Raw genomic sequence first — 21,427 nt, forward strand, 5'->3', positions numbered from 1 at the left:
TATCAGTTGAGTTAATTTTGCTGAAAGGCATGCAGCAATTGAGACACCATCTTTTTCCTATTATTTTTCAACTTGCCTAACAGAGGCAGCTCTCGTTACCTAAGATATTGTATCAATATTTGCCAATTCTGGATGACCAAAAGAGAAAATACCTGTTGCTTCAGTTTTTAAGCCATGGCATGGGCTCTGTCATGTTGCCTTTAAATGTGATATTGGCACTCTTTACAAAATTAGATGGATATCACATGACAGTTTGAAATCAATAGAGGGTGCACATAATGAGTTTTGTATCCTTCAACAAATTGTTTTTTGTCCCTCTCTCAGTATAGTTGCCTTCCGTGATCCCCTTGTGTTAACGGACTAAGACAAGGGACTGTGACCTAGGGTCATACCTCATAGTCCCTGTTCATGCTTGTGAGGACCCACAGCTCGTTCGGAATCCCCATTCTCAAGTACTCCGTCTGAGTATCATACATATCCCATCCATAGGACTTTTGTCCAGCAGGCAGGGTAAAGTGGAAGGCGTAAAGTGCATCTATACTCGCTGGAATTGACAAAAATATATTCTAAAATTGACATCTACAAGGATATTGTACCTAATATACCATTACCGATACTTAAGTTCATTACTCTGACTTGATACTTTAAGAAAATCAGAAATTTTAAAATCAATGACTTATGTTCTGAGAAGGAAGCTAAGCATTGGTTGATTCTTCTCTGACATCTTAAACAGCCTTGCCATACACTTGAAATTATTGGGTCTGACCTTGGACTTTGACACCAATGTATAATATGACCTAGACAATTAATGGACAGACTTTTACCCTTGTACAACTAATACCTGTATGGCCTTCATGAAGAATTCATATGATAGACCTTAACAGTTGTGCAAATTATAGGAAGTACATCCTATAGCAAATGGACAGACCTTGATTATTGTACAACTGACCTTGACCTTGATGACAAGTCTAGAGGCCAGACTGTGACCTTTACAAGCTTACCTGGACGAGAGAGATCCATTAGTGATTCGTATATGTCCTGACATTCTCTATCTTTAGGGATGACAAAGGTCACACAACGGAAATCTTTACATCGAAGCTGTAATGGAGAGCCACCTGTTGTCAATGGCAACCGATCAATGGCTGCCATGTGCATATGTAAAATCTGAAATAGTAAAATAACAAATTATTGTGTGAAAGAAACAGAAAAATGTCAACCCATATTCCAAAGTCAACCCCTTAACACATACTCAGTCACACCATCAACCCATACCCCTAGGATGCTCACTCCCTACGAATCACGATCTGACGAACACTTTCTGTTTCTTGATTAAAGAAAATGTAAATTGACATTTTATAGCAGAATTAATTATGCTACCTCACAATAATTGAACAATAATAAAGAATTGTGACAATCTCAAGGAAAGAAATTATCCCTGAATGATCCCTTCATTGATTGTAAACCTTAATCAATTGTCTGTTATACATCAAAGGGCCTTTACCACTAGCTTCACCTGTAGCATGTGTGGCACCAGTTCATTAATGTTACATTGATTCTACACTTTCTGTCATTGATCACCTCCTAGCCCGTGCTGTGCGTTATCACACAGGTTCTAGCCCTACTCGTCCGTTTTTAGGAACATTCCACCACAGGTTGAGCATGTCAGTTCAGTACAATTCTCTTTCAGGTCTGTCTATATATCGCAATATGGAAAGCAGAAATGTTATCAATCATGTATAACTCATCCAGTGTCTATCATCTACAATGCCTGTACCTTAAGATAACCACACTTATTGTGTTTGACAGTCAACTGATGGCATTGAACAAACTCAAGTGTCCATTGAGATGTGAGTAGAGATAGAAAACAATAGATAACAGTGTGTTTGACTCATCAAATGATATTAAATCTATTTTTAATTCAATACTGTAAAACAGAACCATTTAATTTTAATATTTTAGCACTTGGAAGAGACAGCAAATTTAACACAAGGCAAAACGTGTATACGGTGACCATACTTGGAAGCATGCATAGGTGAATAAAACACTGGACAAATTTATTTTTAAAAGCCCAAGGACAAAAAATTGGCAGTGAAAAAATATTAAGTGGTCCTGATGGGGTGCAACATAAGGATGATATCATTAGTCAAGGTCTTATAGATGTTCTGCTGTACTCACTGCATCCCTCTGGTCCGGTCTCTATTTATGTCTTTAATACTATATTCTTATTTACATGTATGCATAGGTGAATTAAACACTGGACATTTAAGGCCAAAGGATAAATATTTGGCAGTGTAGAAAAGGATAAATGTTTCTAAAAAGTGGTCCTGAGGGGGTTCAACACAAGGGTAATACCAGTCCTGAGGGGGTACAACACAAGGGTAATATCAGTCCTGAGGGGGTACAACACAAGGGTAATATCAGTCCTGAGAGGGTACAACACAAGGGTAATATCAGCAGACGTACAGTTGTTCTACTGTTTCCACTGTATCCCTCTGGTCCAGTCCCTATTCATGTTTTTCATACTACATTTATATTTAATGTTAACTAATGAACACCTTACCAGTGTGTCTAGAAGAATCTTTTACAGCCCCTGTACACCATTTTAAATGCAGAAAAACTTTGAATACTTTGTACATGTTTTCATTTACAAAAATTCTCCCTGTTGCATTTATTTCAACATATTCGAAATACTGATTTTTTTTTATATAAAAACCAAAATATATGACAAATTAACGAGGTACGGTGGTGATATAGGTTAACCTCTCAACATTAAACAGACACGTGGCACAACAGAATAATTATCTCCGGGAACATGTTGGATGAATCGTCCCTAATCATTGTCGTTATGTATTGTGTCTACAATCATGTTTTACTCCTCGTACATACAGCAGTCTTATCGGAATCGGAAACCAGTTTGGACAACTGCAGCCATGTTTACAGCACTTTGTATCCAAATGTGTCATTACTAATTTAATGTTATGTTCGCTATCAGCCAAACGTTGTCCGAACACAACTTGTCAATAATGGTCTACATGTTTAATACTCTCCTCCATCACATCAATAAACCGTACCACTATGGGCAATATGGACAGGTCAATGGGGAGGCTTGAGACTGAGTCACACAGTGCAGGTCAATGGACAGGCTTGAGACTGAGTCACACAGTGCAGGTCAATGGCAGGCTTGAGACTGAGTCACACAGTACAGGTCAATGGAAAGGCTTCAGACTGAGTCACACAGTACAGGTCAACGGACAGGCTTGAGACTGAGTCAAACAAAGCAGGTCAATGGACAGGCTTGAGACTGAGTCACACAGTACAGGTCAATGGACAGGCTTGAGACTGAGTCACACAGTACAGGTCAATGGGCAGACTTTATACTACGTCACACAATACAGGTCAGTGCGCAGGGCACAGTTCAAAGCAATCCATGTCAATGCTGAGGTAAAAGTCATACAGTGTGATCAATAGACAGGGTAGAGCAGACAATGAATATGGACATGGTTCGGATTGAGTTACACCACAGACCTAAATAAGCAAGACAAATATTGAGTCACTCATCAGGACAGATCAATGGACAAGATTTGGATATAGAGTCAATTTAAGCTAAAGGAAAAGACTATCAATAACAAGGTTTAGTCTCCAATATCATCTTGAATATCTGTTACATTACAAAATAGTATTAGTATGGTAACACCCTCTTAAAAAGACCCTAAGGGGACTTAGGCAATTAATTCTTTACACTGCCAAAATAGTTTGATTTTCAAAAGATATTTTTTTGCCATTGGATACATTTATGACTTTGTTAAAAACATGAAATTGCAATCAGTGTTGTCATAGTAACCATGTTTTAGTGAGTTCCAAAAAAGGCAAATTGTACTAGTAATTGTAGCACTTCTAGCTAATTTGTAACACTTTCTGCCTATAGGTATTCTAATGAAGCTGAATTACCGGTAATACAATTAGGAGAAAGATACTTTCCAAATCTGACTGGACTGACATTGGTACTAGATTGGTGAGCTTTGTAACACCAGAAGAAGTAGATCCAGAGAGATTGCCAACACGTAGACTTGAACCCAGAGAAAAAAGCCCAGTACCAATACTGTCCCCAGTAACACCGATCTCTGGGTTGTCAGGTTCATTGACAGAGTCAATAACCAGCTGCTGAAAGTCACTGCCCGAAGGCAAGTCTAAAGACGTATGGGAGTTCCTGGCCAATTTGACTCATGGTCATGTCTAGGTTGTTGGGATCATTGACAGACCCAATAACCAGCTGCTATAAGCCCCTGCCTGAAGGCAAGTCTAAAGACGTATGGGAGTTCCTGGCCAATTTGACCCATGGTCATGTCAGGGTTGTTGGGATCATTGACAGAGTCAATAACCAGCTGCTGAAAGTCACTGCCTGAAGGCAAGTCTAAAGACATATCGGAGTTCCTGGCCAATTTGACCCATGGTCATGTCAATCCTTTAATTACACATTCAGATATGTTATTGATATTTTGCCCTTAAACAGCAAGAATTTTAAAAAATAACGGTAAACCTCTGGTCAGTACAAATAGGCGGATAATTCAAACACTTTTTGAATGATAATTTACTGTCTAGTGAAAGTACAAACCCTGCTTACACACACAATTGAGTACTTAAATGACGTAATTATTGATTGGGGTTGGCTTTCGAGGATGGTGATCTGTGCGAGGCAGACAACTGACCCATAAGTTTACCAAACATCTGTGCGAGGCAGACAACTGACCCATACAGTTTACCAAACATCTGTGTGAGGCAGACAACTTATCCATACAGTTTACCAAACATCTGTGTGAGGCAGACAACTTACCCATACTTCACGTTTCCCAGCTGCATCCACAAAGATGAGATGTGTGGTAGTCAGATAGAGGGTGCCCACTGAAGACTGTCGCACCTTGTAACGTTCAAGCAGCTTCACATTGTCAACCTGCAAATAAAGGCAAAATTTAATCTTTATATTTCTTTCACATATACACCATAAAAAAATCCCAAACCAATTTATTTCATCACTTCATATTAGGATTGACCTTCATTTTGACAGCGTATCTGGTAATATGCTCCATAAAGAATATGTTCGTTGCCAACTGCATTTATGCTACCATATATGCCATCAAAATGAAGGTCAATCCTTATATCTACATCCCAAATGTGTTTAAATGCTGTACAAATAAAAAAACAGATGGAGTGTGTTGCTATGAATCGTTAACTACTGTAGTTATGGTTGCTAGGATTTAGAAAATGCATAGTGATCAACACTATATTACTTTTTTGATAATTTTCATTTTTTTTATTAATTAATATGAGTAGCTCTTCCAACATTTTTCAAAGGTTGTTATATATGCGTATCAGCACACTGCTATGTCATTTTTCTTATAAGTGACATGGTTGAATGCTCCAGAACTGCTTTACTGACCAGGTAATTTGAATATGCATCCATGGAATAATATGTTTGTTAGTGTCCTTTTGTTTTATAATCACACATAATCGATCCTGAATATGTTCCATGTTTCCAGATGTTGAAGGAACTAAGCAATGGCTGTCATCGGACTGGTATCTGGCTGAACCATGAACAATGCCATATTTCATTGCGTATACTCTAATTTATATGCCGTCAGAGTTCACTAAGCTGAAGGAGGGAGAGATGTAAGTATGGTGTCAGATTAAAATTTAAGTAAAATGTACAGTTAGGCTGACTCATAACACACTGTTCGTTTCCCATAAATGGACAACTCACAATTAAGGTGTAGGTATCTGTCTAGGGGCCGGCTCACAAATTACACCATTGTGTAAAATTGTGAACACCCACGGAAGATAAAATTCTGAAATCAACACCCACGGAAGATAAAATTGTGAAATCAACACCCACAGAAGATATCAACCCCTTACAGAACCTGATGAGTTTGAATCTGATAGAGTACCTATCCTGCCTGGGAATTGCCAGCAGAGCTATTTTTATATATTTTTATTACTACAAAGAAGCACGATCAATAATTTTTAAAAACTTAGTCTACCATACTGTCTAAGTGTAGGTAGGATGAGGGTGAGCTCGCTACACTCAATGACCTCTGTTACTCAGTGTTCTTATGAAACTTGTTTTCTTGGAATGTCCATGAACCTTTGGGGAACCAATGACAGCCATTAAACAAACTGTTTACTAGCACCACACCACTCTTCCCCACTCCGACACGATTTCCACACCTGATCCTCTATACTCCGACTATATACTCTGACTATCCACCAGGGAGCAATGTTACTGTCTTGTCAGCACAATGTTAGGGCAAGCAGTTTGATTGAAGACAAGGTTTATTTTGAACTGACACATGGTCCCAGTAAAATAAATGTGCACATTGTCACAATTAGATGTCTGTGTAGGCTGACAAAACTGTTTTAGGAGTCTTCTTAACAACAACGTGGTACCCTTACTGCCATCAACTAGAAAATCCATTTTCTTAACATCATCTGAAGGAGGGAGACATTACATAAGATTGCAGAATATTTCACCGTAAAATGAATTCCTATAAAGCTTGACGTAATTAACCGTCAGACTCAACACTTTGGAGATTAGAAGACGTGTAGAGCCTCTATCTGGTACCAGACATTTGGTAAGCTGCCTTGGGCTACAGATGGGTTGGTCAGAGCTTCCAACGTTTGGTCAATTTGTCTTGTGTGTCAGTGTGTGGTAAACAGCCTCAGAATCTAGACTGGTTGGTCGAAGCTTCAATGTATGGTTACCTTGTGTTGTGGAAACCTGGCAAGCTGCCTCATGATCAGTTTCCACAGACTAGCTGGTCTCAGCTTCAATGATTGGTCAACTTGATGTATTACCAATGTCCAGTGTAAGCTGCTTCTAGACATCTACACAACAGCTGGTCAGATATTAAATGTGTCTTCAAAATGAATTTGTGTCAATTAATGGCTGGGATAAGCTGCATCAGGTTCTTAAACTAAAGTCAGTCAGAGATTAGATGTTAAACTAACAAGTAGTGTGTGCCACAAGTCTTCTTTGATAAGCTAACCCAGCACTAGTAACAGAATTGCATTATTTAGAGCTCCAGTGTCTGGTCAGCTTGTATTGTGTGTACCTACCTCTGGTTCTAGACTAGTCTGACCATAACTTGTCTTTTGTGACTTTGCCTGTTTTGCTGAATATTACTTCACAGTACCAGGTAGTATTTTGTCCGCCTCAGACACACACTATACTAGATCAATTGATAATGTGTTTATGTAACCACTCCATAAACAAGAGTACCGCGGGGCGGAACAATATACGCCCGTCGAATGCTATATAGTGTTTTATACTTTCTTACATTGAAATAAGATCTGCATCATTCTAAGAGTGGTTAGCTAACATGCTATAAAAATGTAGGAGAAAATCTCCAGATAAAAAAAACAAACACTGAAATGAACAAAGGGCAATAACTTTTGCTAAAATCGTCGAATCTAAATTCTTTTCAAGGAAACATAATAACATATCATGATTATCTAGCCTACTAAGTTTCTAAGACATCCATTGAAAAATGTAGGAGGAGATTACCGGACAAAAATCAAATACTGAAATGAACAAAGGGCAATAACTTTTGGAAAAATTGTTGAATTAAAATTCGTTTAAGGGAGACACAACTTCATATCATGATTATAATGTATACCAAGTTTCAAAGAGATTGGTTGAAAATGTCGGAGGAGATTGCCGGACATCCAAAAGTTTACGCCGGACGGACAACGCCATACCATAATAGGAAAATCTACCATGGTTTTTTATAATCTGTTTTGATGTATTGCACAAAATATTACAAGGTATTCGTCTTTATCTCTGAGCTGGACTTCCATTATGTAAATAGTGTTCATGGCGTGATGCAATTTGTTTGCAATGGCCTTTTTGTACCAAAACACCCTATCCATGGACCAACTTGCAAAAAATGTATGGGCTTATATTGTTTTATTGGATTTAGCGTCCTATTAACAGCTAAGGTCACTAACAGAATGTCATTGCACAACAGACTGTGGGGGTTCAACTCACTGCCTGTAGGGTTCAACTCACTGCCTGTAGAACTCAACTCACTGCCTGTAGAACTCAACTTGATACCTGTAGAACTTAACTCACTGCCTGTATGACTGTATGACTCAACTCACTGCCTGTAGAACTCAACTCACTACCTGTAGGGCTCAACTCACTGCCTGCAGAACTCAACTCACTGCCTGTAGAACTCAACTAACTGCCTATACAACTCAACTTACTACCTGTAGAACTCCACTCACTGCCTGTAGGGCTCAACTTACTGCCTGTATGGCTCAACTCACTGCCTGTATAACTCAACTCACTGCCTAAAGGGCTCTCCTCACTGACAGTAGATACTTGACAGTAGGGTTCCCTTTACTTATAGAGCCTCATTTCACTGACCATAGAGGCTCATTTCACTGACCATAGAAGCTCATTTCACTGACCATAGAAGCTCATTTCACTGACTATGGGAGCTCATTTCGCTGACAATAGGGCTCATTTCACTGACAATAGAGGCTCAACCATCTGACAGTGGGCCCTTTTCACTGATTCGCTGGCTTTAGGAGCTTTACTTGCTGACTGTAGGGAATATTTGTTACTGATTATATATAGAAGGTCATCAGACTAGAGTTCCACTCACTCATTGGTGGCCACAAATCTCGTGACTGTAGTCCTGAATTGCCTGATGAGCTCAATTCTCCAGCTAAGATCAGACTCGTCTCATTAAACTCATAGGGATGAGGATAAACTAAGGACAATTCATGGTAAACTCAAATCAGCTTGCTGTGGGGGTCAAAACTCCTCACCACACTGTACAGACTTATGATCAACAATGGTGGTCACACTCAAATTTGCCTATGACAGATGATATCCCAGAGAGTTGTCCTGGTAGTCATAGTGTTTTAAAAGAGTATAGTTTATCACTGTGATCAGTTGTATAACCCCCATATTTCTTTCTTTAAATTTTGTCCTGTATCTATTGATATCATTTCAATCTGATAACAACTCATACAAACATAAAACTATGTCAGATTTTTTTTAAGCTACATATTGCTTTTTGTCTTTACAGCTCACCATCACAGGCTTTTGTCTGCTTACCATATTCTTGTCATAAAGTCACTGCCATAAACAGCTCTCGTCAGTTCAGCTACATGCACAAGATCTAGATGTGTATGCAAATTTGCCATAAATGCTTTGTTTCATTTATCAAACGATATCTGCCTCCAGCAACAGAGAGCAAATTATCATATATAAACGATGTTCTTACGATCCTGGAATTGATTTTCAAACTGCCTACCATTCCCAAGGGTGCTACAGCACACTCACCCTAACTAAGTCTCCTAGGCTCCTCAACATCCCACAGAAAGTAAATGGTCTATGCCAAGCCACAATCACCAAACAACAAAAATCACATACACCAGCCAGAGACAAAAACAACCAGGTCAATTTACAATGCAATCTGTGCGTCACTTATCTCATCAATACTGTCTCAGTTCATCACCATTTCCTTAAGCTCATTTAATTCTCCTAGTTTGGACTACCTTTCTTTTGCAATGTCTTCAACGTTGACCTTGGTACATAACGATCTGAATTTACCTCCAACTTGTGAGGTCATGATCAGATGGTTGTTTTTTTGTGGGGTTCTAATTTTTCGTTATTTTGCCCTGTAACAATTCTTCTGCAAAAAAAAGGAAACCTGCAAAATTAGTGTGAATTCTTAGCATTATGAGCCATGGCCCCTTAACCTTAAATTTGTACAAAGTAAATCTGCGAAATTGACCTTTTTAGCAAATCCACAAAATATTTGGGACTGTAAAAAAAATATTATACAGCAGGTCATCAATGTACTTGACATATCTTGATCAGCTGTTGTTATGCAAATGTAACAGGAAAGAGAGTAGTGTGCTACCACCGGGAGTCAGACCAGCAATCCCAGACTTCCAAGTCCGATGCTCGACCACTGAACTTTAGGGAAATTCCCTCTGGCGCAAAGCTAGAAGGCAACCATTATCCTTACCTACAATTAAAATCTGCCAAACCTCTGCAGTCAAAATCATTATCTTAGAATATATGCATATATATTCTTTCAGTTAAATGATCAACATCAGGTATTTTACCAATCTTTCTTTCATACACTTCAAAGGTCAAGGTCAATGAAAATGTCTCCAGCAATATGTGTCCCCTAATCACCTTACTAGATTGATGAATTATAGATGCGATAAGGTCCATATGTCTGAGGTACAAAGCTATATATATTTCACGCCTGAACCCTACATCCCTATATGGCAGTTATATGTAAATTATGGCTTGTGGTCATGGTATAAAATGTTCCCCACTAATCTCCCAGGAATGCGCCATGAATATTTAAATCAGAGTGCGGAAATAACCAGTCTATCTCTGACAGATCCACTAACAATTAACTTTGTCAGGAAGGGTCAACAATTTGGCTTTCAAATTACCACACAATAATGTCCAGACAAAACGCAATCGTCCATCATGAGGCAGAGTGTGTTCCGTTGTTATATTTCTAACAGGAAATGTAGAATAATTATTTATTAGACACCAACAAAGAACAAATTTGAAATCGTTTTGCTGTTTATGGTTTAGAGTTTGTAGCCATTGATTTCACGGTTACATTATAATGGTATAGATCATGATTTTTTCTCATACTACTTTCTCCGAGAATGGGACACAATGAACATGAATACAGTACCAACTCCATGGGAGTTCTGTGGCCTAATGACAATCCCGTGTAATTACGGTGTTACGTGTTCCTTTGTTCTCCTCGCCCTGTGAAGTACACCACATTGATTACATATTTCCGGCTTCCATGCTGGTCAGTACTTCATCAAAAAAATCTACCACATAATCACCTGTAGATTAGGACCAGAAAATTGTGAACCATTAAAATGTCAATAATTTTCCCAGCAGTAAGCCCTAGACCTACACTTACAGCTGAGCTTACAATGGAATAACTATTCTGTACATCCGGAAGGACTTAAGCTTTGTAATATTAACATCCGGTATTTCCTTGGTTAGATTTGTCATTAATAAATACCTTTAAAGTCAAAGCCCCTGTGCCATATAGTTCCATGTTGTAAAAGCCCAGCCTCCTGTAACATAATTAGATCCTGGTCCCTGTAATACATCCCCTACCCCTGTGTCACATCCCAATATGATGTATCAAAACCCTGGCTGATGACTCATAATCCCGACCCTTACACAATCGGCAAGCATGCAACCTCTCAAATTAATGAGCTACAACCAAGGCCCATGTGTCACCTCCCAAACTAATGAGCTACAACCAAGGCCCCTGGTCACCTCCCAAACTAATGATCTACAACCAAGGCCCCTGTGTCACCTCCCAAACTAATGATCTACAACCAATGCCCCTGTGTCACCTCCCAAACTAATGAACTACAACCAAGGCCCCTGTGTCACCTCTCAAACTAATGAGCTACAACCCAGGCCCCTGTGTCACCTCCCAAACTAATGATCTACAACAAAGGCCCTTGTGTCTTCTCCCAAACTAATGAGCTACAACCAAGGCCCCTGTGTCACCTCCCAAACTATTGAGCTATAACCAAGGCCCCTGTGTCACCTCTTAAACTAATGAGCTACAACCCAGGCCCCTGTGTCACCTCCAAAACTAATGAGCTACAACCAAGGCCCTTGTGTCTTCTCCCAAACTAATGATCCTGGTGTCACATCCTAATTTAACGAGCTACCACTCTGATTCCTTTGTAACATCCTAAGCTAATGAGCCACAACCCAGGCCCCTGTGTCACATCCTAAGCTACTGAGCCACAACACAGGTCTCTTTGTCACATCCTAAGCTAATGAGCCACAATCCAGGCCCCTGTGTCACATTCTAAGTCAATGAGCCACAACCCAGGCCCCTGTGTCACATCCTAAGCTAATGAGCCACAACCCAGGCCCCTGTGTCACATTCTAAGTCAATGAGCCACAACCCAGGCCCCTGTGCCACATCCTAAGCTAATGAGCCAAAACCCAGGCTCCTGTGCTACAGCCCATTTGTATACAGCATTCCATTAATGAAATTGTCAACCGTAATCACCAGATTGATCACAATCCTCACTGCTTCAATCATCAATAATGTTTTACACACATTCTATCATAGAGTAAGGTTCTATCTGCTATCAAACTGCTGTTTTACAGCTATATTCTATATTTGTACGTATCCCGATAGTGTAGCAAACTGCCCAGCTCTATTGCAGGTAACCAAGGTTACTCAGTTGGTTAGAACTGCCATTCAATAGTTTGGAGGTCTCGAGTCCAAATCCCAGTCTGGTCATGTTACGAATCTTCCCTCTCCCGTTACAATTATGTCTGTGACAAAACCTTTTTCCAAGTACGGTAGTGTGTTTGTGTATGCTTGGCATAAGGGAATACTGGATACCAGGTTCTAGGAACAGTTGTGTTTGGGGGCGAAGGGGGGTGGTGAAGGAGGGGTGAAGTGGAACTAGACTGATAGCGATGTTAACCTGCAGGTAGCTCCATTGGTTAGAGGCGCCATCTACATTTCTGAGGTTCTAGGTTTAATCCAGATCCCCAAGTTGCATTTTCTGCTTTCTTGTCACAAAACAAAACTTAAGCCAGTATGGTGTAGAGTGTGTTGCACAACTGTAAATGTATTCTTTGGCATTATCAAAATATTTGGCATGTATTACTCAAAATTGGATGGTTAAAATTTGATGTGGCCAATACTAAAATTGCTCCAGGCAGTACCACCGATTCTGATGCTGTAAATAGATCGGTGCATATCAACTCCTACAGATGTATTACTATTTCAAGTAATTTCTCCCCAACATTTATGATGCCATGAGCACTCCCCAACATTTATGATGCCATGAGCACTCTCCCCAACATTTATGATGCCATGAGCACTCTCCCCAACATTTATGATGCCATGAGCACCAATGTATCCAACTGGCCACATATGATGAGGACATTTTATTTTTTTAACATGGAAGAAAAATTGTAGGTTGATATAAGACAATGAATAATATTATAATAAGGAATACTATTTTGTATTTCATCTTTCCTGGTTAAACAAAAACTTTATCAATTGTTTACTGGTATCTATTGATACTATGTACCTGAATAACACTAATTTTTACTGTATTAAATATTAACATTTCTGCAAATCAACCGACTGAATAATGGATTAACATTCAAATACTAAAAAACACAAGACATATTGGGTCAAACTTTCGCTATATATAGATATCCACATACATATATGCTCCTGGAAATTATACGTCCGGACAGACAGTCTGAATAACATACAGAAGTCATAAATAGGTACTTAGTGATAATAGAAAAGGTAAGTGTTATGTCTTTGCAATATAGAAGTTATGGTGGCAAACTTTTGCAAAATATATTGTTGTTTAAAAATAAGTTCGAACACATTCACACCAAGCGATAAAAGAATACAACTCTGTACTTAATCACAGTCGTCACGTCCAGGATTTGTCTGTCCCAATGCATAAATGACAAAATAGCATGTACCACAACCATCACCATCTTCCTCTTGTCTGTCCCTCCTATCAAAGGTTTATACATAAAGGTGATGGGTATAAATGTCCTATGTATTACTGCTACAAACTCTTATAGGGTAATGGAAGGCTTCAAACAAACCGTACACCGATTCTACAAATAATGTCTGTCCACTCAATAAATACAAATAATGTCTGTCCAGTCAATAAATACAAATAATCTCTGTCCAGTCAATAAATACAAACAAGGACAAGGAGGATGCTGCTACCAATACTGCTCCAGGTCTGAGTGTCATCAATGATACAAGCGCCAAAGTATGAGCAAGCAGAATTCACCCTGACCAACCAGTATGACCTGTACAGTACGACGTGTAGGTATATACAACGGAACCACTAGTATGACGTGTAAGTATACACTCCTGAACCACCATACAGTATGACGTGTAAGTATATACACCTGTAACCTCCAGTATGACCTGTACAGTATGACCTGTATAACCTGTACAGTATGACCTGTACAGTATGACATATAAGTATATACACTCTAACCCCCAGTAAGACCTGTAAGTATACACACCTGAACCACCATATAGTATGACGTGTAAATATGACGTGTAAAGATATACACCTGAACCACCAGTATGACCTGTACAGTATGACATATAAGTATATACATCTGATTCCCCAGTATAACCTGTACAATATGACATATAAGTATATACACCTGATTCCCCAGTATGACCTGTACAGTATGATGTTTAAGTATATACACCTGATTCCCCAGTATGACCTGTACAGTATGATGTTTAAGTATATACACCTGATTCCCCAGTATGACCTGTACAGTATGATGTTTAAGTATATACACCTGATTCCCCAGTATGACCTGTACAGTATGATGTTTAAGTATATACACCTGATTCCCCAGTATGACCTGTACAGTATGATGTTTAAGTATATACACCTGATTCCCCAGTATGACCTGTACAGTATGATGTTTAAGTATATACACCTGAACCCCCAGTATGACCTGTACAGTATGATGTGTAAGTATATACACCTGAACCCCCAGTATGACCTGTACAGTATGACATGTAAGTATATACACCTGAACCCCCAGTATGACCTGTACAGTATGACGTGTAAGTATATACACCTGAACCCCCAGTATGACCTGTACAGTATGACGTGTAAGTATACACACCTGATTTCCCAGTATGACATGTACAGTATGACGTGTAAGTATATATACACCTGATTCCCCAGTATGACCTGTACAGTATGATATGTAAGTATATATATACCTTAACCCCCAGTATGACCTGTACAGTATGATGTGTAAGTATATATACACCTGATTCCCCAGTATGACCTGTACAATATGACGTATAAGTATATACACCTGATTCCCAAGTATGACCTGTACAGTATGACCTGTATAGTATACAACAGAACGTTAACCTCCAGAATAGCAGACAGTACATGTAAGAGGCCAGTCCTGAACTCCTAGTACAGTATATCAATCTAAGAAGATTAGTTCATCAATAAACCATAGGATCAGTGAGTCTGTGTCTATATGCTGTAGGTAATCAGCTTCCTTGTAAGGTGTAAATTTTATACCTATATATATCTATAAACACTTCCCACATCATGGCTCACACCCACATAAACAGTTCTCGTTCCTAGTCGAGTGTTCCAAGTTGGAATCCCTCGGTGGACATCAATACTCTGATTAGCTATTTTCTGATCTATATAATCCCACACAAGTAAAAATGGCCATGACTTATCGACATCTCATTGAATTACCGGTAAAGTGCCGTGATCAGACATTGCTGAACTCACTTCAGATCAATCCAATTAGTAACCTTTGTCAATTCACTTGTACAAATTTATGGGTCCAATCAAGACTTTTGATGGAAAAGGAATTTCCAGATCATGCTACACTACAGTGGTAATAATATACTTAATGACCAAGGTGAGAATGTGTTATCCAATTGATACTTTGACTGATAAAAAGTTGACAACACTACAGCTTAAACAGGAGATTTAGATTCGAGTCTGTGATCTAGATCAGCTACAGTCTTTGTATGTCCTATGGTATCCAGTGTGTGATGTTATACAATGCCATATAGTTATTACAGATCCTTTATGTTGTGTTGTTCACTTCTCATTTATTACCCTTGTGGTAGCGAAAGACAACTTTTCCTTTCTCCAAGATTAATCAATTGTTTCACAAGGGTGAAGCCTGAGGGGAAATAAAGTCTTACAACACAATATATATAAAATGTGTGTAGCATACGTACAACACTCGTACAACACTCGGCTGTGTATTTTCAGACATTGATTATATGGAACACCAAACAGTCCACCATTCACCTTTACATATGTATCTATGATGACATTGTTGCCTATGGAATTTTTGAAACAATACAGCCATGACCAATAAAGAGGTCACCAGGTTTTACCGGTACTATAATGGGATGCAAGTGTATTTTAAAATACTCAGGCATACAGTCCAATCAGATTTTACCATTAACAGATGTATAGTCCAATCAGATTTTACCATTTTCAGATATATAGTCAAATCAGATTTCACCATTATCAGATATACAGTCCAATCAGATTTTACCATTATCAGTTATACAATCCAATCAGATTTTATCATTATCAGATACATATAGTCAAATCAGATTTTACCATTTTCAGATATATAGTCAAATCAGATTTTACCATTATCAGATATACAGTCTAATCAGATTTTACCATTATCAGATATACAGTCCAATTCGATTTTTTAATTATCACAGATGTAAAGTCCAATCAGGTTTTACCAATATCAGATGTATAGTCCAATCAGGTTTTACCATTATCAGATGTACAGTCCAATCAGATTTTACCATTATCAGATGTATAGTCCAATCAGATTTTACTATTATCAGATGTATAGTCCAATCAGGTTTTACCATTATCAGATGTACAGTCTTATCAGATTTTACCATTATCAGATGTATAGTCAAATTAGATTCATATACTGGCATACATGCAAGAGCATTCTGAAAAGACTAATCTCTGACTAATCATAACTGATGCGGCACAGCCTCAGGTTAGACAACCAAAAAACATCACCCCTCAGGTTGGAGATTTCTCTATCACACCCTCAAGGTAGGGGAAGATTCTATTAATCCCTGATATAGGATACTCTATAAAGTATGTGTACAGCTACCCTATCATGTTGGAAGAAAACAGAACAAATTTTAGCATGACAAAGTTGGCAATCAGATAGGTATAAGACATGCTTTTCAGTGTAAACATGTTCATGATATTTAATTTTTGCAGTAACAAGTACAGGACATCTTGTGTGAAAATGAATACTTGACATTTTATTTGTGTGCGGATAAAAACAGGATATGCTACTATTACATACCTTGTCAACCGACACCTCTGAGAGGAATCGGATATCCAGGACATTTCCCATCTCATGTATCCATGTGTTTGCCAGGGATTCGATCTTGTCATGGGTCCACTCCAGCACATTCATGGGTGATCTGTAGTGATGTGCCCCCCAGGACAACACCTGGCCTATAACACTGGTGGTCGACACCCTGAAGATACTCACGACTCCCACAGAGGAAGAACCTTATCACAATCTGTTACCCTTGCCTAGGACACTCACCAAAATTCCTGATCCAGGGTTTTGGATATCCGGGCCTAAATCCTTGACACACAACTGAAACAATGACCTAAATTCCTAACCGTGTCTAGGGCACTCTAGCCTAAATCACTGAACCGTATCTAGTCCTGACCGTATCTAGGGCACTCTAGCCTAAATCACTGAACCGTGTCTAGGATACCCTTTTTGCAATCCTTGACAGGTGACATCAACATCCTGGCCAGGATCTCTGACCCTGTCCTAAATCCCTATCCCGTGTCTAGGACAACCTCGGCTGATGGTGTCCGACACAGAACAGCATGGGCAGACAGTCACATACCCCTTAGGTCACAGATGAGCGGAGATTGCCGTTCAATCAATGTAGCATCGGTTGTGATTAGTCAGAGATACCAGGAGAATTGAAGTCAGCATGGGTAGATATCTACCATGTGTCTTAACAGTCATTCACCAATTATTAATGGATAAAGGAATGAAGGGATCGATTAACACTGTTTGTTGACAGGTAATGATACACGCTTGTACACACATCAGCTGACTCCGAGTCACAATCCACACACGTGGCCCCTAACTCACATTACTCAACTATTTGTACAAATGCTCAAGGAGCTAATTAAATTGATTACACAGTAACCTAGACCCGTAGTCTGTATATTTACATTACAAATTATTCAAACGTTTTTAAAGTTACAGTAGAACTATTTCCTGTAAATCAATATGTGAGGAAGTCCACATTTGCTTAATACTTCACTTGAACTTGAGTTGGCTGCAGATTACAGATTACCTTTCTCTACTCCGTAATTGATCCGGAATACCTCTGTTACAATGTTCCAATTACTTGTCAATGTGGATGTGAGAAAGCCGTTTCTGAGTTACATATCGCCACCTGTTCAGCAACTTAGTTCCTTTCTAACAGTTCATTTGCCGATTTACAATACCAAATTATCCCACTTGTCAGTTCAACTTCAACCAACTCTTCTGGGAATATCCCGATCTGGTTTTGCACATCAAATTCTGTCGGTCTTTTTGTTGTGTTGTTGAGTAAATGACAGGAGGTGCATGAGCTCCAATTCTGAGTATGTTACAGAGTGTGTTAACATTTCCTTAATATTACGTCACACCTAAATAATGTACCATATCACAATCGGTCACGTTAGCTAACAGTTGATTACTTTGACTGGCTATTTCAAGCTAACTAATTCTGATGATTGATGGCCTGCAGGAGTTCTTCTATCCCCTATTTCATGTGGTGTTGAAGAATTTATTATTGTGACAAGATAGATGAATCTTGAAATAACTAACTAAATAGCACTTGCTAAAATATCATTCTTCTCGTTTGAAAATTTTGATTAATATTAAAACTGCACACATTAGATATTTGGAATAATTTAATCCATAACTCCTGGGAGAACCGACACACAAGGCAAAGCACTGATTTCACAGACACCGAGTTCTCTCTAGTTTCAACATAGATCTAACGTTATGAACCCCAGAGGATCTACCGCTGCCTTAGCCTCTAAAATCCACAGCAAAACATCAATTCTGACGTACATGCAGTAAATTATCATTTAGCTTCCGAGTGGAGCGCTGCATGCCAAATCGTGGAGAATGCTTCCGATGGGGATGCTACACGGTACGTAAAACTGGCACATTTCTCCATTAGTGGTGCACATTGCTGTAAACTACAGAGATAGGGAAACCTGACCAGGAATCGCCGGGTCGACTCTTCCACACTGCCTTCGGTAAAACACTTAGCCCCAAGTCTGTTACAACAGCGGAGGCCCCGTCCTCGTGCGATTGTTTGTTTCGTAGAGTGGGTTTTCTCTATTGATTGCCAGGTCCCCACACTACCCATTGATTTTACTTGGTTGTGAGCAAAAAGAAATCTTATTGAATCCGACTCTACGTGTTACAGGATCACGCTGCCATCCGTAGCAGCATTGCTGTTCATCCACGCTGAAATATTGCTGAAAGACTACTGTAATAGTGGTGGGGGTGGAGTTCCCCAGACCTGCTCCTTAAACTAAATACCAGATAAATAGTTAGTATACACCAATAGCCTAAGCAGCTTACCCCAGTGTTATTCTACACCAATAGAAAGGCTTCCCATCCTGATGTTAGGCATGAACTAACTCAGGCTTCTATAAATAATCAATCCTTTCTGGTCAGTCAAAGGCTACAAGAGACATTTGGTGACAATTTGTTTTTTCAAAAAATTTCATAAATGATTTAATTTGTTAAGGAATAGTTACAGAGATGTAGGCTTCAAGCTTGGGGATGTTACTGATCTGATCTTCACACAGTCTGATAGGCAGATACCCTAATGTCCTCACACACGGTCGAACATCGCTAATATACGCTCATCCAGCATAGTAACTGGTCGGCTCCAGGAAGGAAACACTTCTTTTTATCTACGAGATTGATGACAGAAATTCATTGTTAACATCGATCTTCCATATTTCTGATTTGTTCGTTCCTAGAACTCCGGAGATGCTTGTTAGTATGCGTCTTTGAGTAGCAGGACCAGTACAGACATATACAGCTCTAAGAAGACACACACAGGAATTGGCCCATAAAATGTGTTGTATAGACATTGATACAACAGACCAGACAGGCTCCGTGTACTTCACTACTTTGAATGTAGAATGATGATCAAACATAAAGATCGATCAGAAAACTGAAAACTTTATCAATCACACTTATAGCAACATTCCACAAAGTGGCTTAATTACCATGTTACTAAGTCCACGAATACTTCAAATACCTTAATTAGTACTGCAGTCTTTAATGTAATTTGAGTGGTTTTACCTATATGGTAGTCTTCAAAGCTATATGGGTTGTTCTGTATAGGTCTGCTGTGAATGTAGGTCTGCTGTTTATGTAGGTTTTATGAATTTACTTTCTGTTAAGGTATTTCACTATGTACGAAGATGTGCTATTGTTTATGTAGATTTTTTATAAATGTGGTTTTGATGTAATTTTGATGTTAATGTAGTTTTTATATTTGTGTAGGTTTAATGCTAATGTAATATTGAAGTTTATGTAGTTTTGGAGTTTATGTAGATTTGATGTTATGCAGATTTGATGTTTATGTAGATTTGATGTTAATGTAGTTTTGATGTTTATGTAGTATTTATGTTTATGAAGATTTTATCTTTATGTAGATTTTAAGTTATGCAGATTTGATGTTTTGTAGTTTTGATGTTTAAGTAGATTTTATGTTTATGTAGATGTAGTTTTGATGTTTATGTAGTTTTGATGTTTATGTAGTTTTGATGTTTATGTAGTATTTATGATTATGTCGATTTGATGTTATGCAGATTTGATGTTTAAGTAGTTTTTATGTTTAAGTAGATTTGATGTTTATGTAGTTTTAATAATTATGTAGTTTTGATGTTTATGTAGTTTTATGTTTATGTAGTATTTATATTTATGTAATGTTTATGTAGTTTTGATGTTTATGTAGTTTTCATGTTTATGTAGATTGATGTTTATGTAGTTTTCATGTTTATGTAGATTGATGTTTATGTAGTTTTCATGTTTATGTAGATTGATGTTTATGTAGTTTTCATGTTTATGTAGATTGATGTTTATGTAGTTTTCATGTTTATGTAGATTGATGTTTATGTAGTTTTCATGTTTATGTAGATTGATGTTTATGTAGTTTTCATGTTTATGTAGATTGATGTTTATGTAGTTTTCATGTTTATGTAGATTGATGTTTATGTAGTTTTCATGTTTATGTAGATTGATGTTTATGTAGTTTTCATGTTTATGTAGATTGATGTTTATGTAGTTTTCATGTTTATGTAGATTGATGTTTATGTAGTTTTCATGTTTATGTAGATTGATGTTTATGTAGTTTTCATGTTTATGTAGATTGATGTTTATGTAGTTTTCATGTTTATGTAGATTGATGTTTATGTAGTTTTCATGTTTATGTAGATTGATGTTTATGTAGTTTTCATGTTTATGTAGATTGATGTTTATGTAGTTTTGATGTTTATGTAGATTGATGTTTATGTAGTTTTCATGTTTATGTAGATTGATGTTTATGTAGTTTTCATGTTTATGTAGTTTTCATGTTTATGTAGATTGATGTTTATGTAGTTTTCATGTTTATGTAGATTGATGTTTATGTAGTTTTCATGTTTATGTAGATTGATGTTTATGTAGTTTTCATGTTTATGTAGATTGATGTTTATGTAGTTTTCATGTTTA

At 38.1% G+C, this 21,427-nt stretch overlaps 1 protein-coding gene across 3 annotated transcripts in view; it reads right to left on the bottom strand.

Moving 5' to 3' along the window:
• LOC110447123 (myotubularin-related protein 8-like) overlaps positions 1 to 21,427 on the bottom strand; it is a 75,793-nt gene that overhangs the window by 21,459 nt on the left and 32,907 nt on the right. Inside the window, exons 1-4 of one of the 3 annotated variants that reach the window (XM_021492586.1) lie at positions 16,964 to 17,825; positions 4,832 to 4,948; positions 1,002 to 1,164; positions 393 to 544 (exon numbers count right to left, since the gene is read on the bottom strand). In XM_021492586.1, the coding sequence (XP_021348261.1) occupies positions 393 to 544; positions 1,002 to 1,164; positions 4,832 to 4,948; positions 16,964 to 17,077 (546 nt within the window). In that variant the 5' untranslated portion in view covers positions 17,078 to 17,825. Of the gene's footprint in view, positions 1 to 392; positions 545 to 1,001; positions 1,165 to 4,831; positions 4,949 to 16,963; positions 17,826 to 21,427 lie in introns of those variants that run through there. The other 2 variants (XM_021492589.1, XM_021492587.1) reach the window with 2 other exon arrangements.

This window comes from Mizuhopecten yessoensis, unplaced genomic scaffold, assembly GCF_002113885.1.
Source record: "Mizuhopecten yessoensis strain PY_sf001 unplaced genomic scaffold, ASM211388v2 scaffold3229, whole genome shotgun sequence".
In the NCBI taxonomy this organism is placed as follows: Eukaryota; Metazoa; Mollusca; class Bivalvia; order Pectinida; family Pectinidae; genus Mizuhopecten; species Mizuhopecten yessoensis.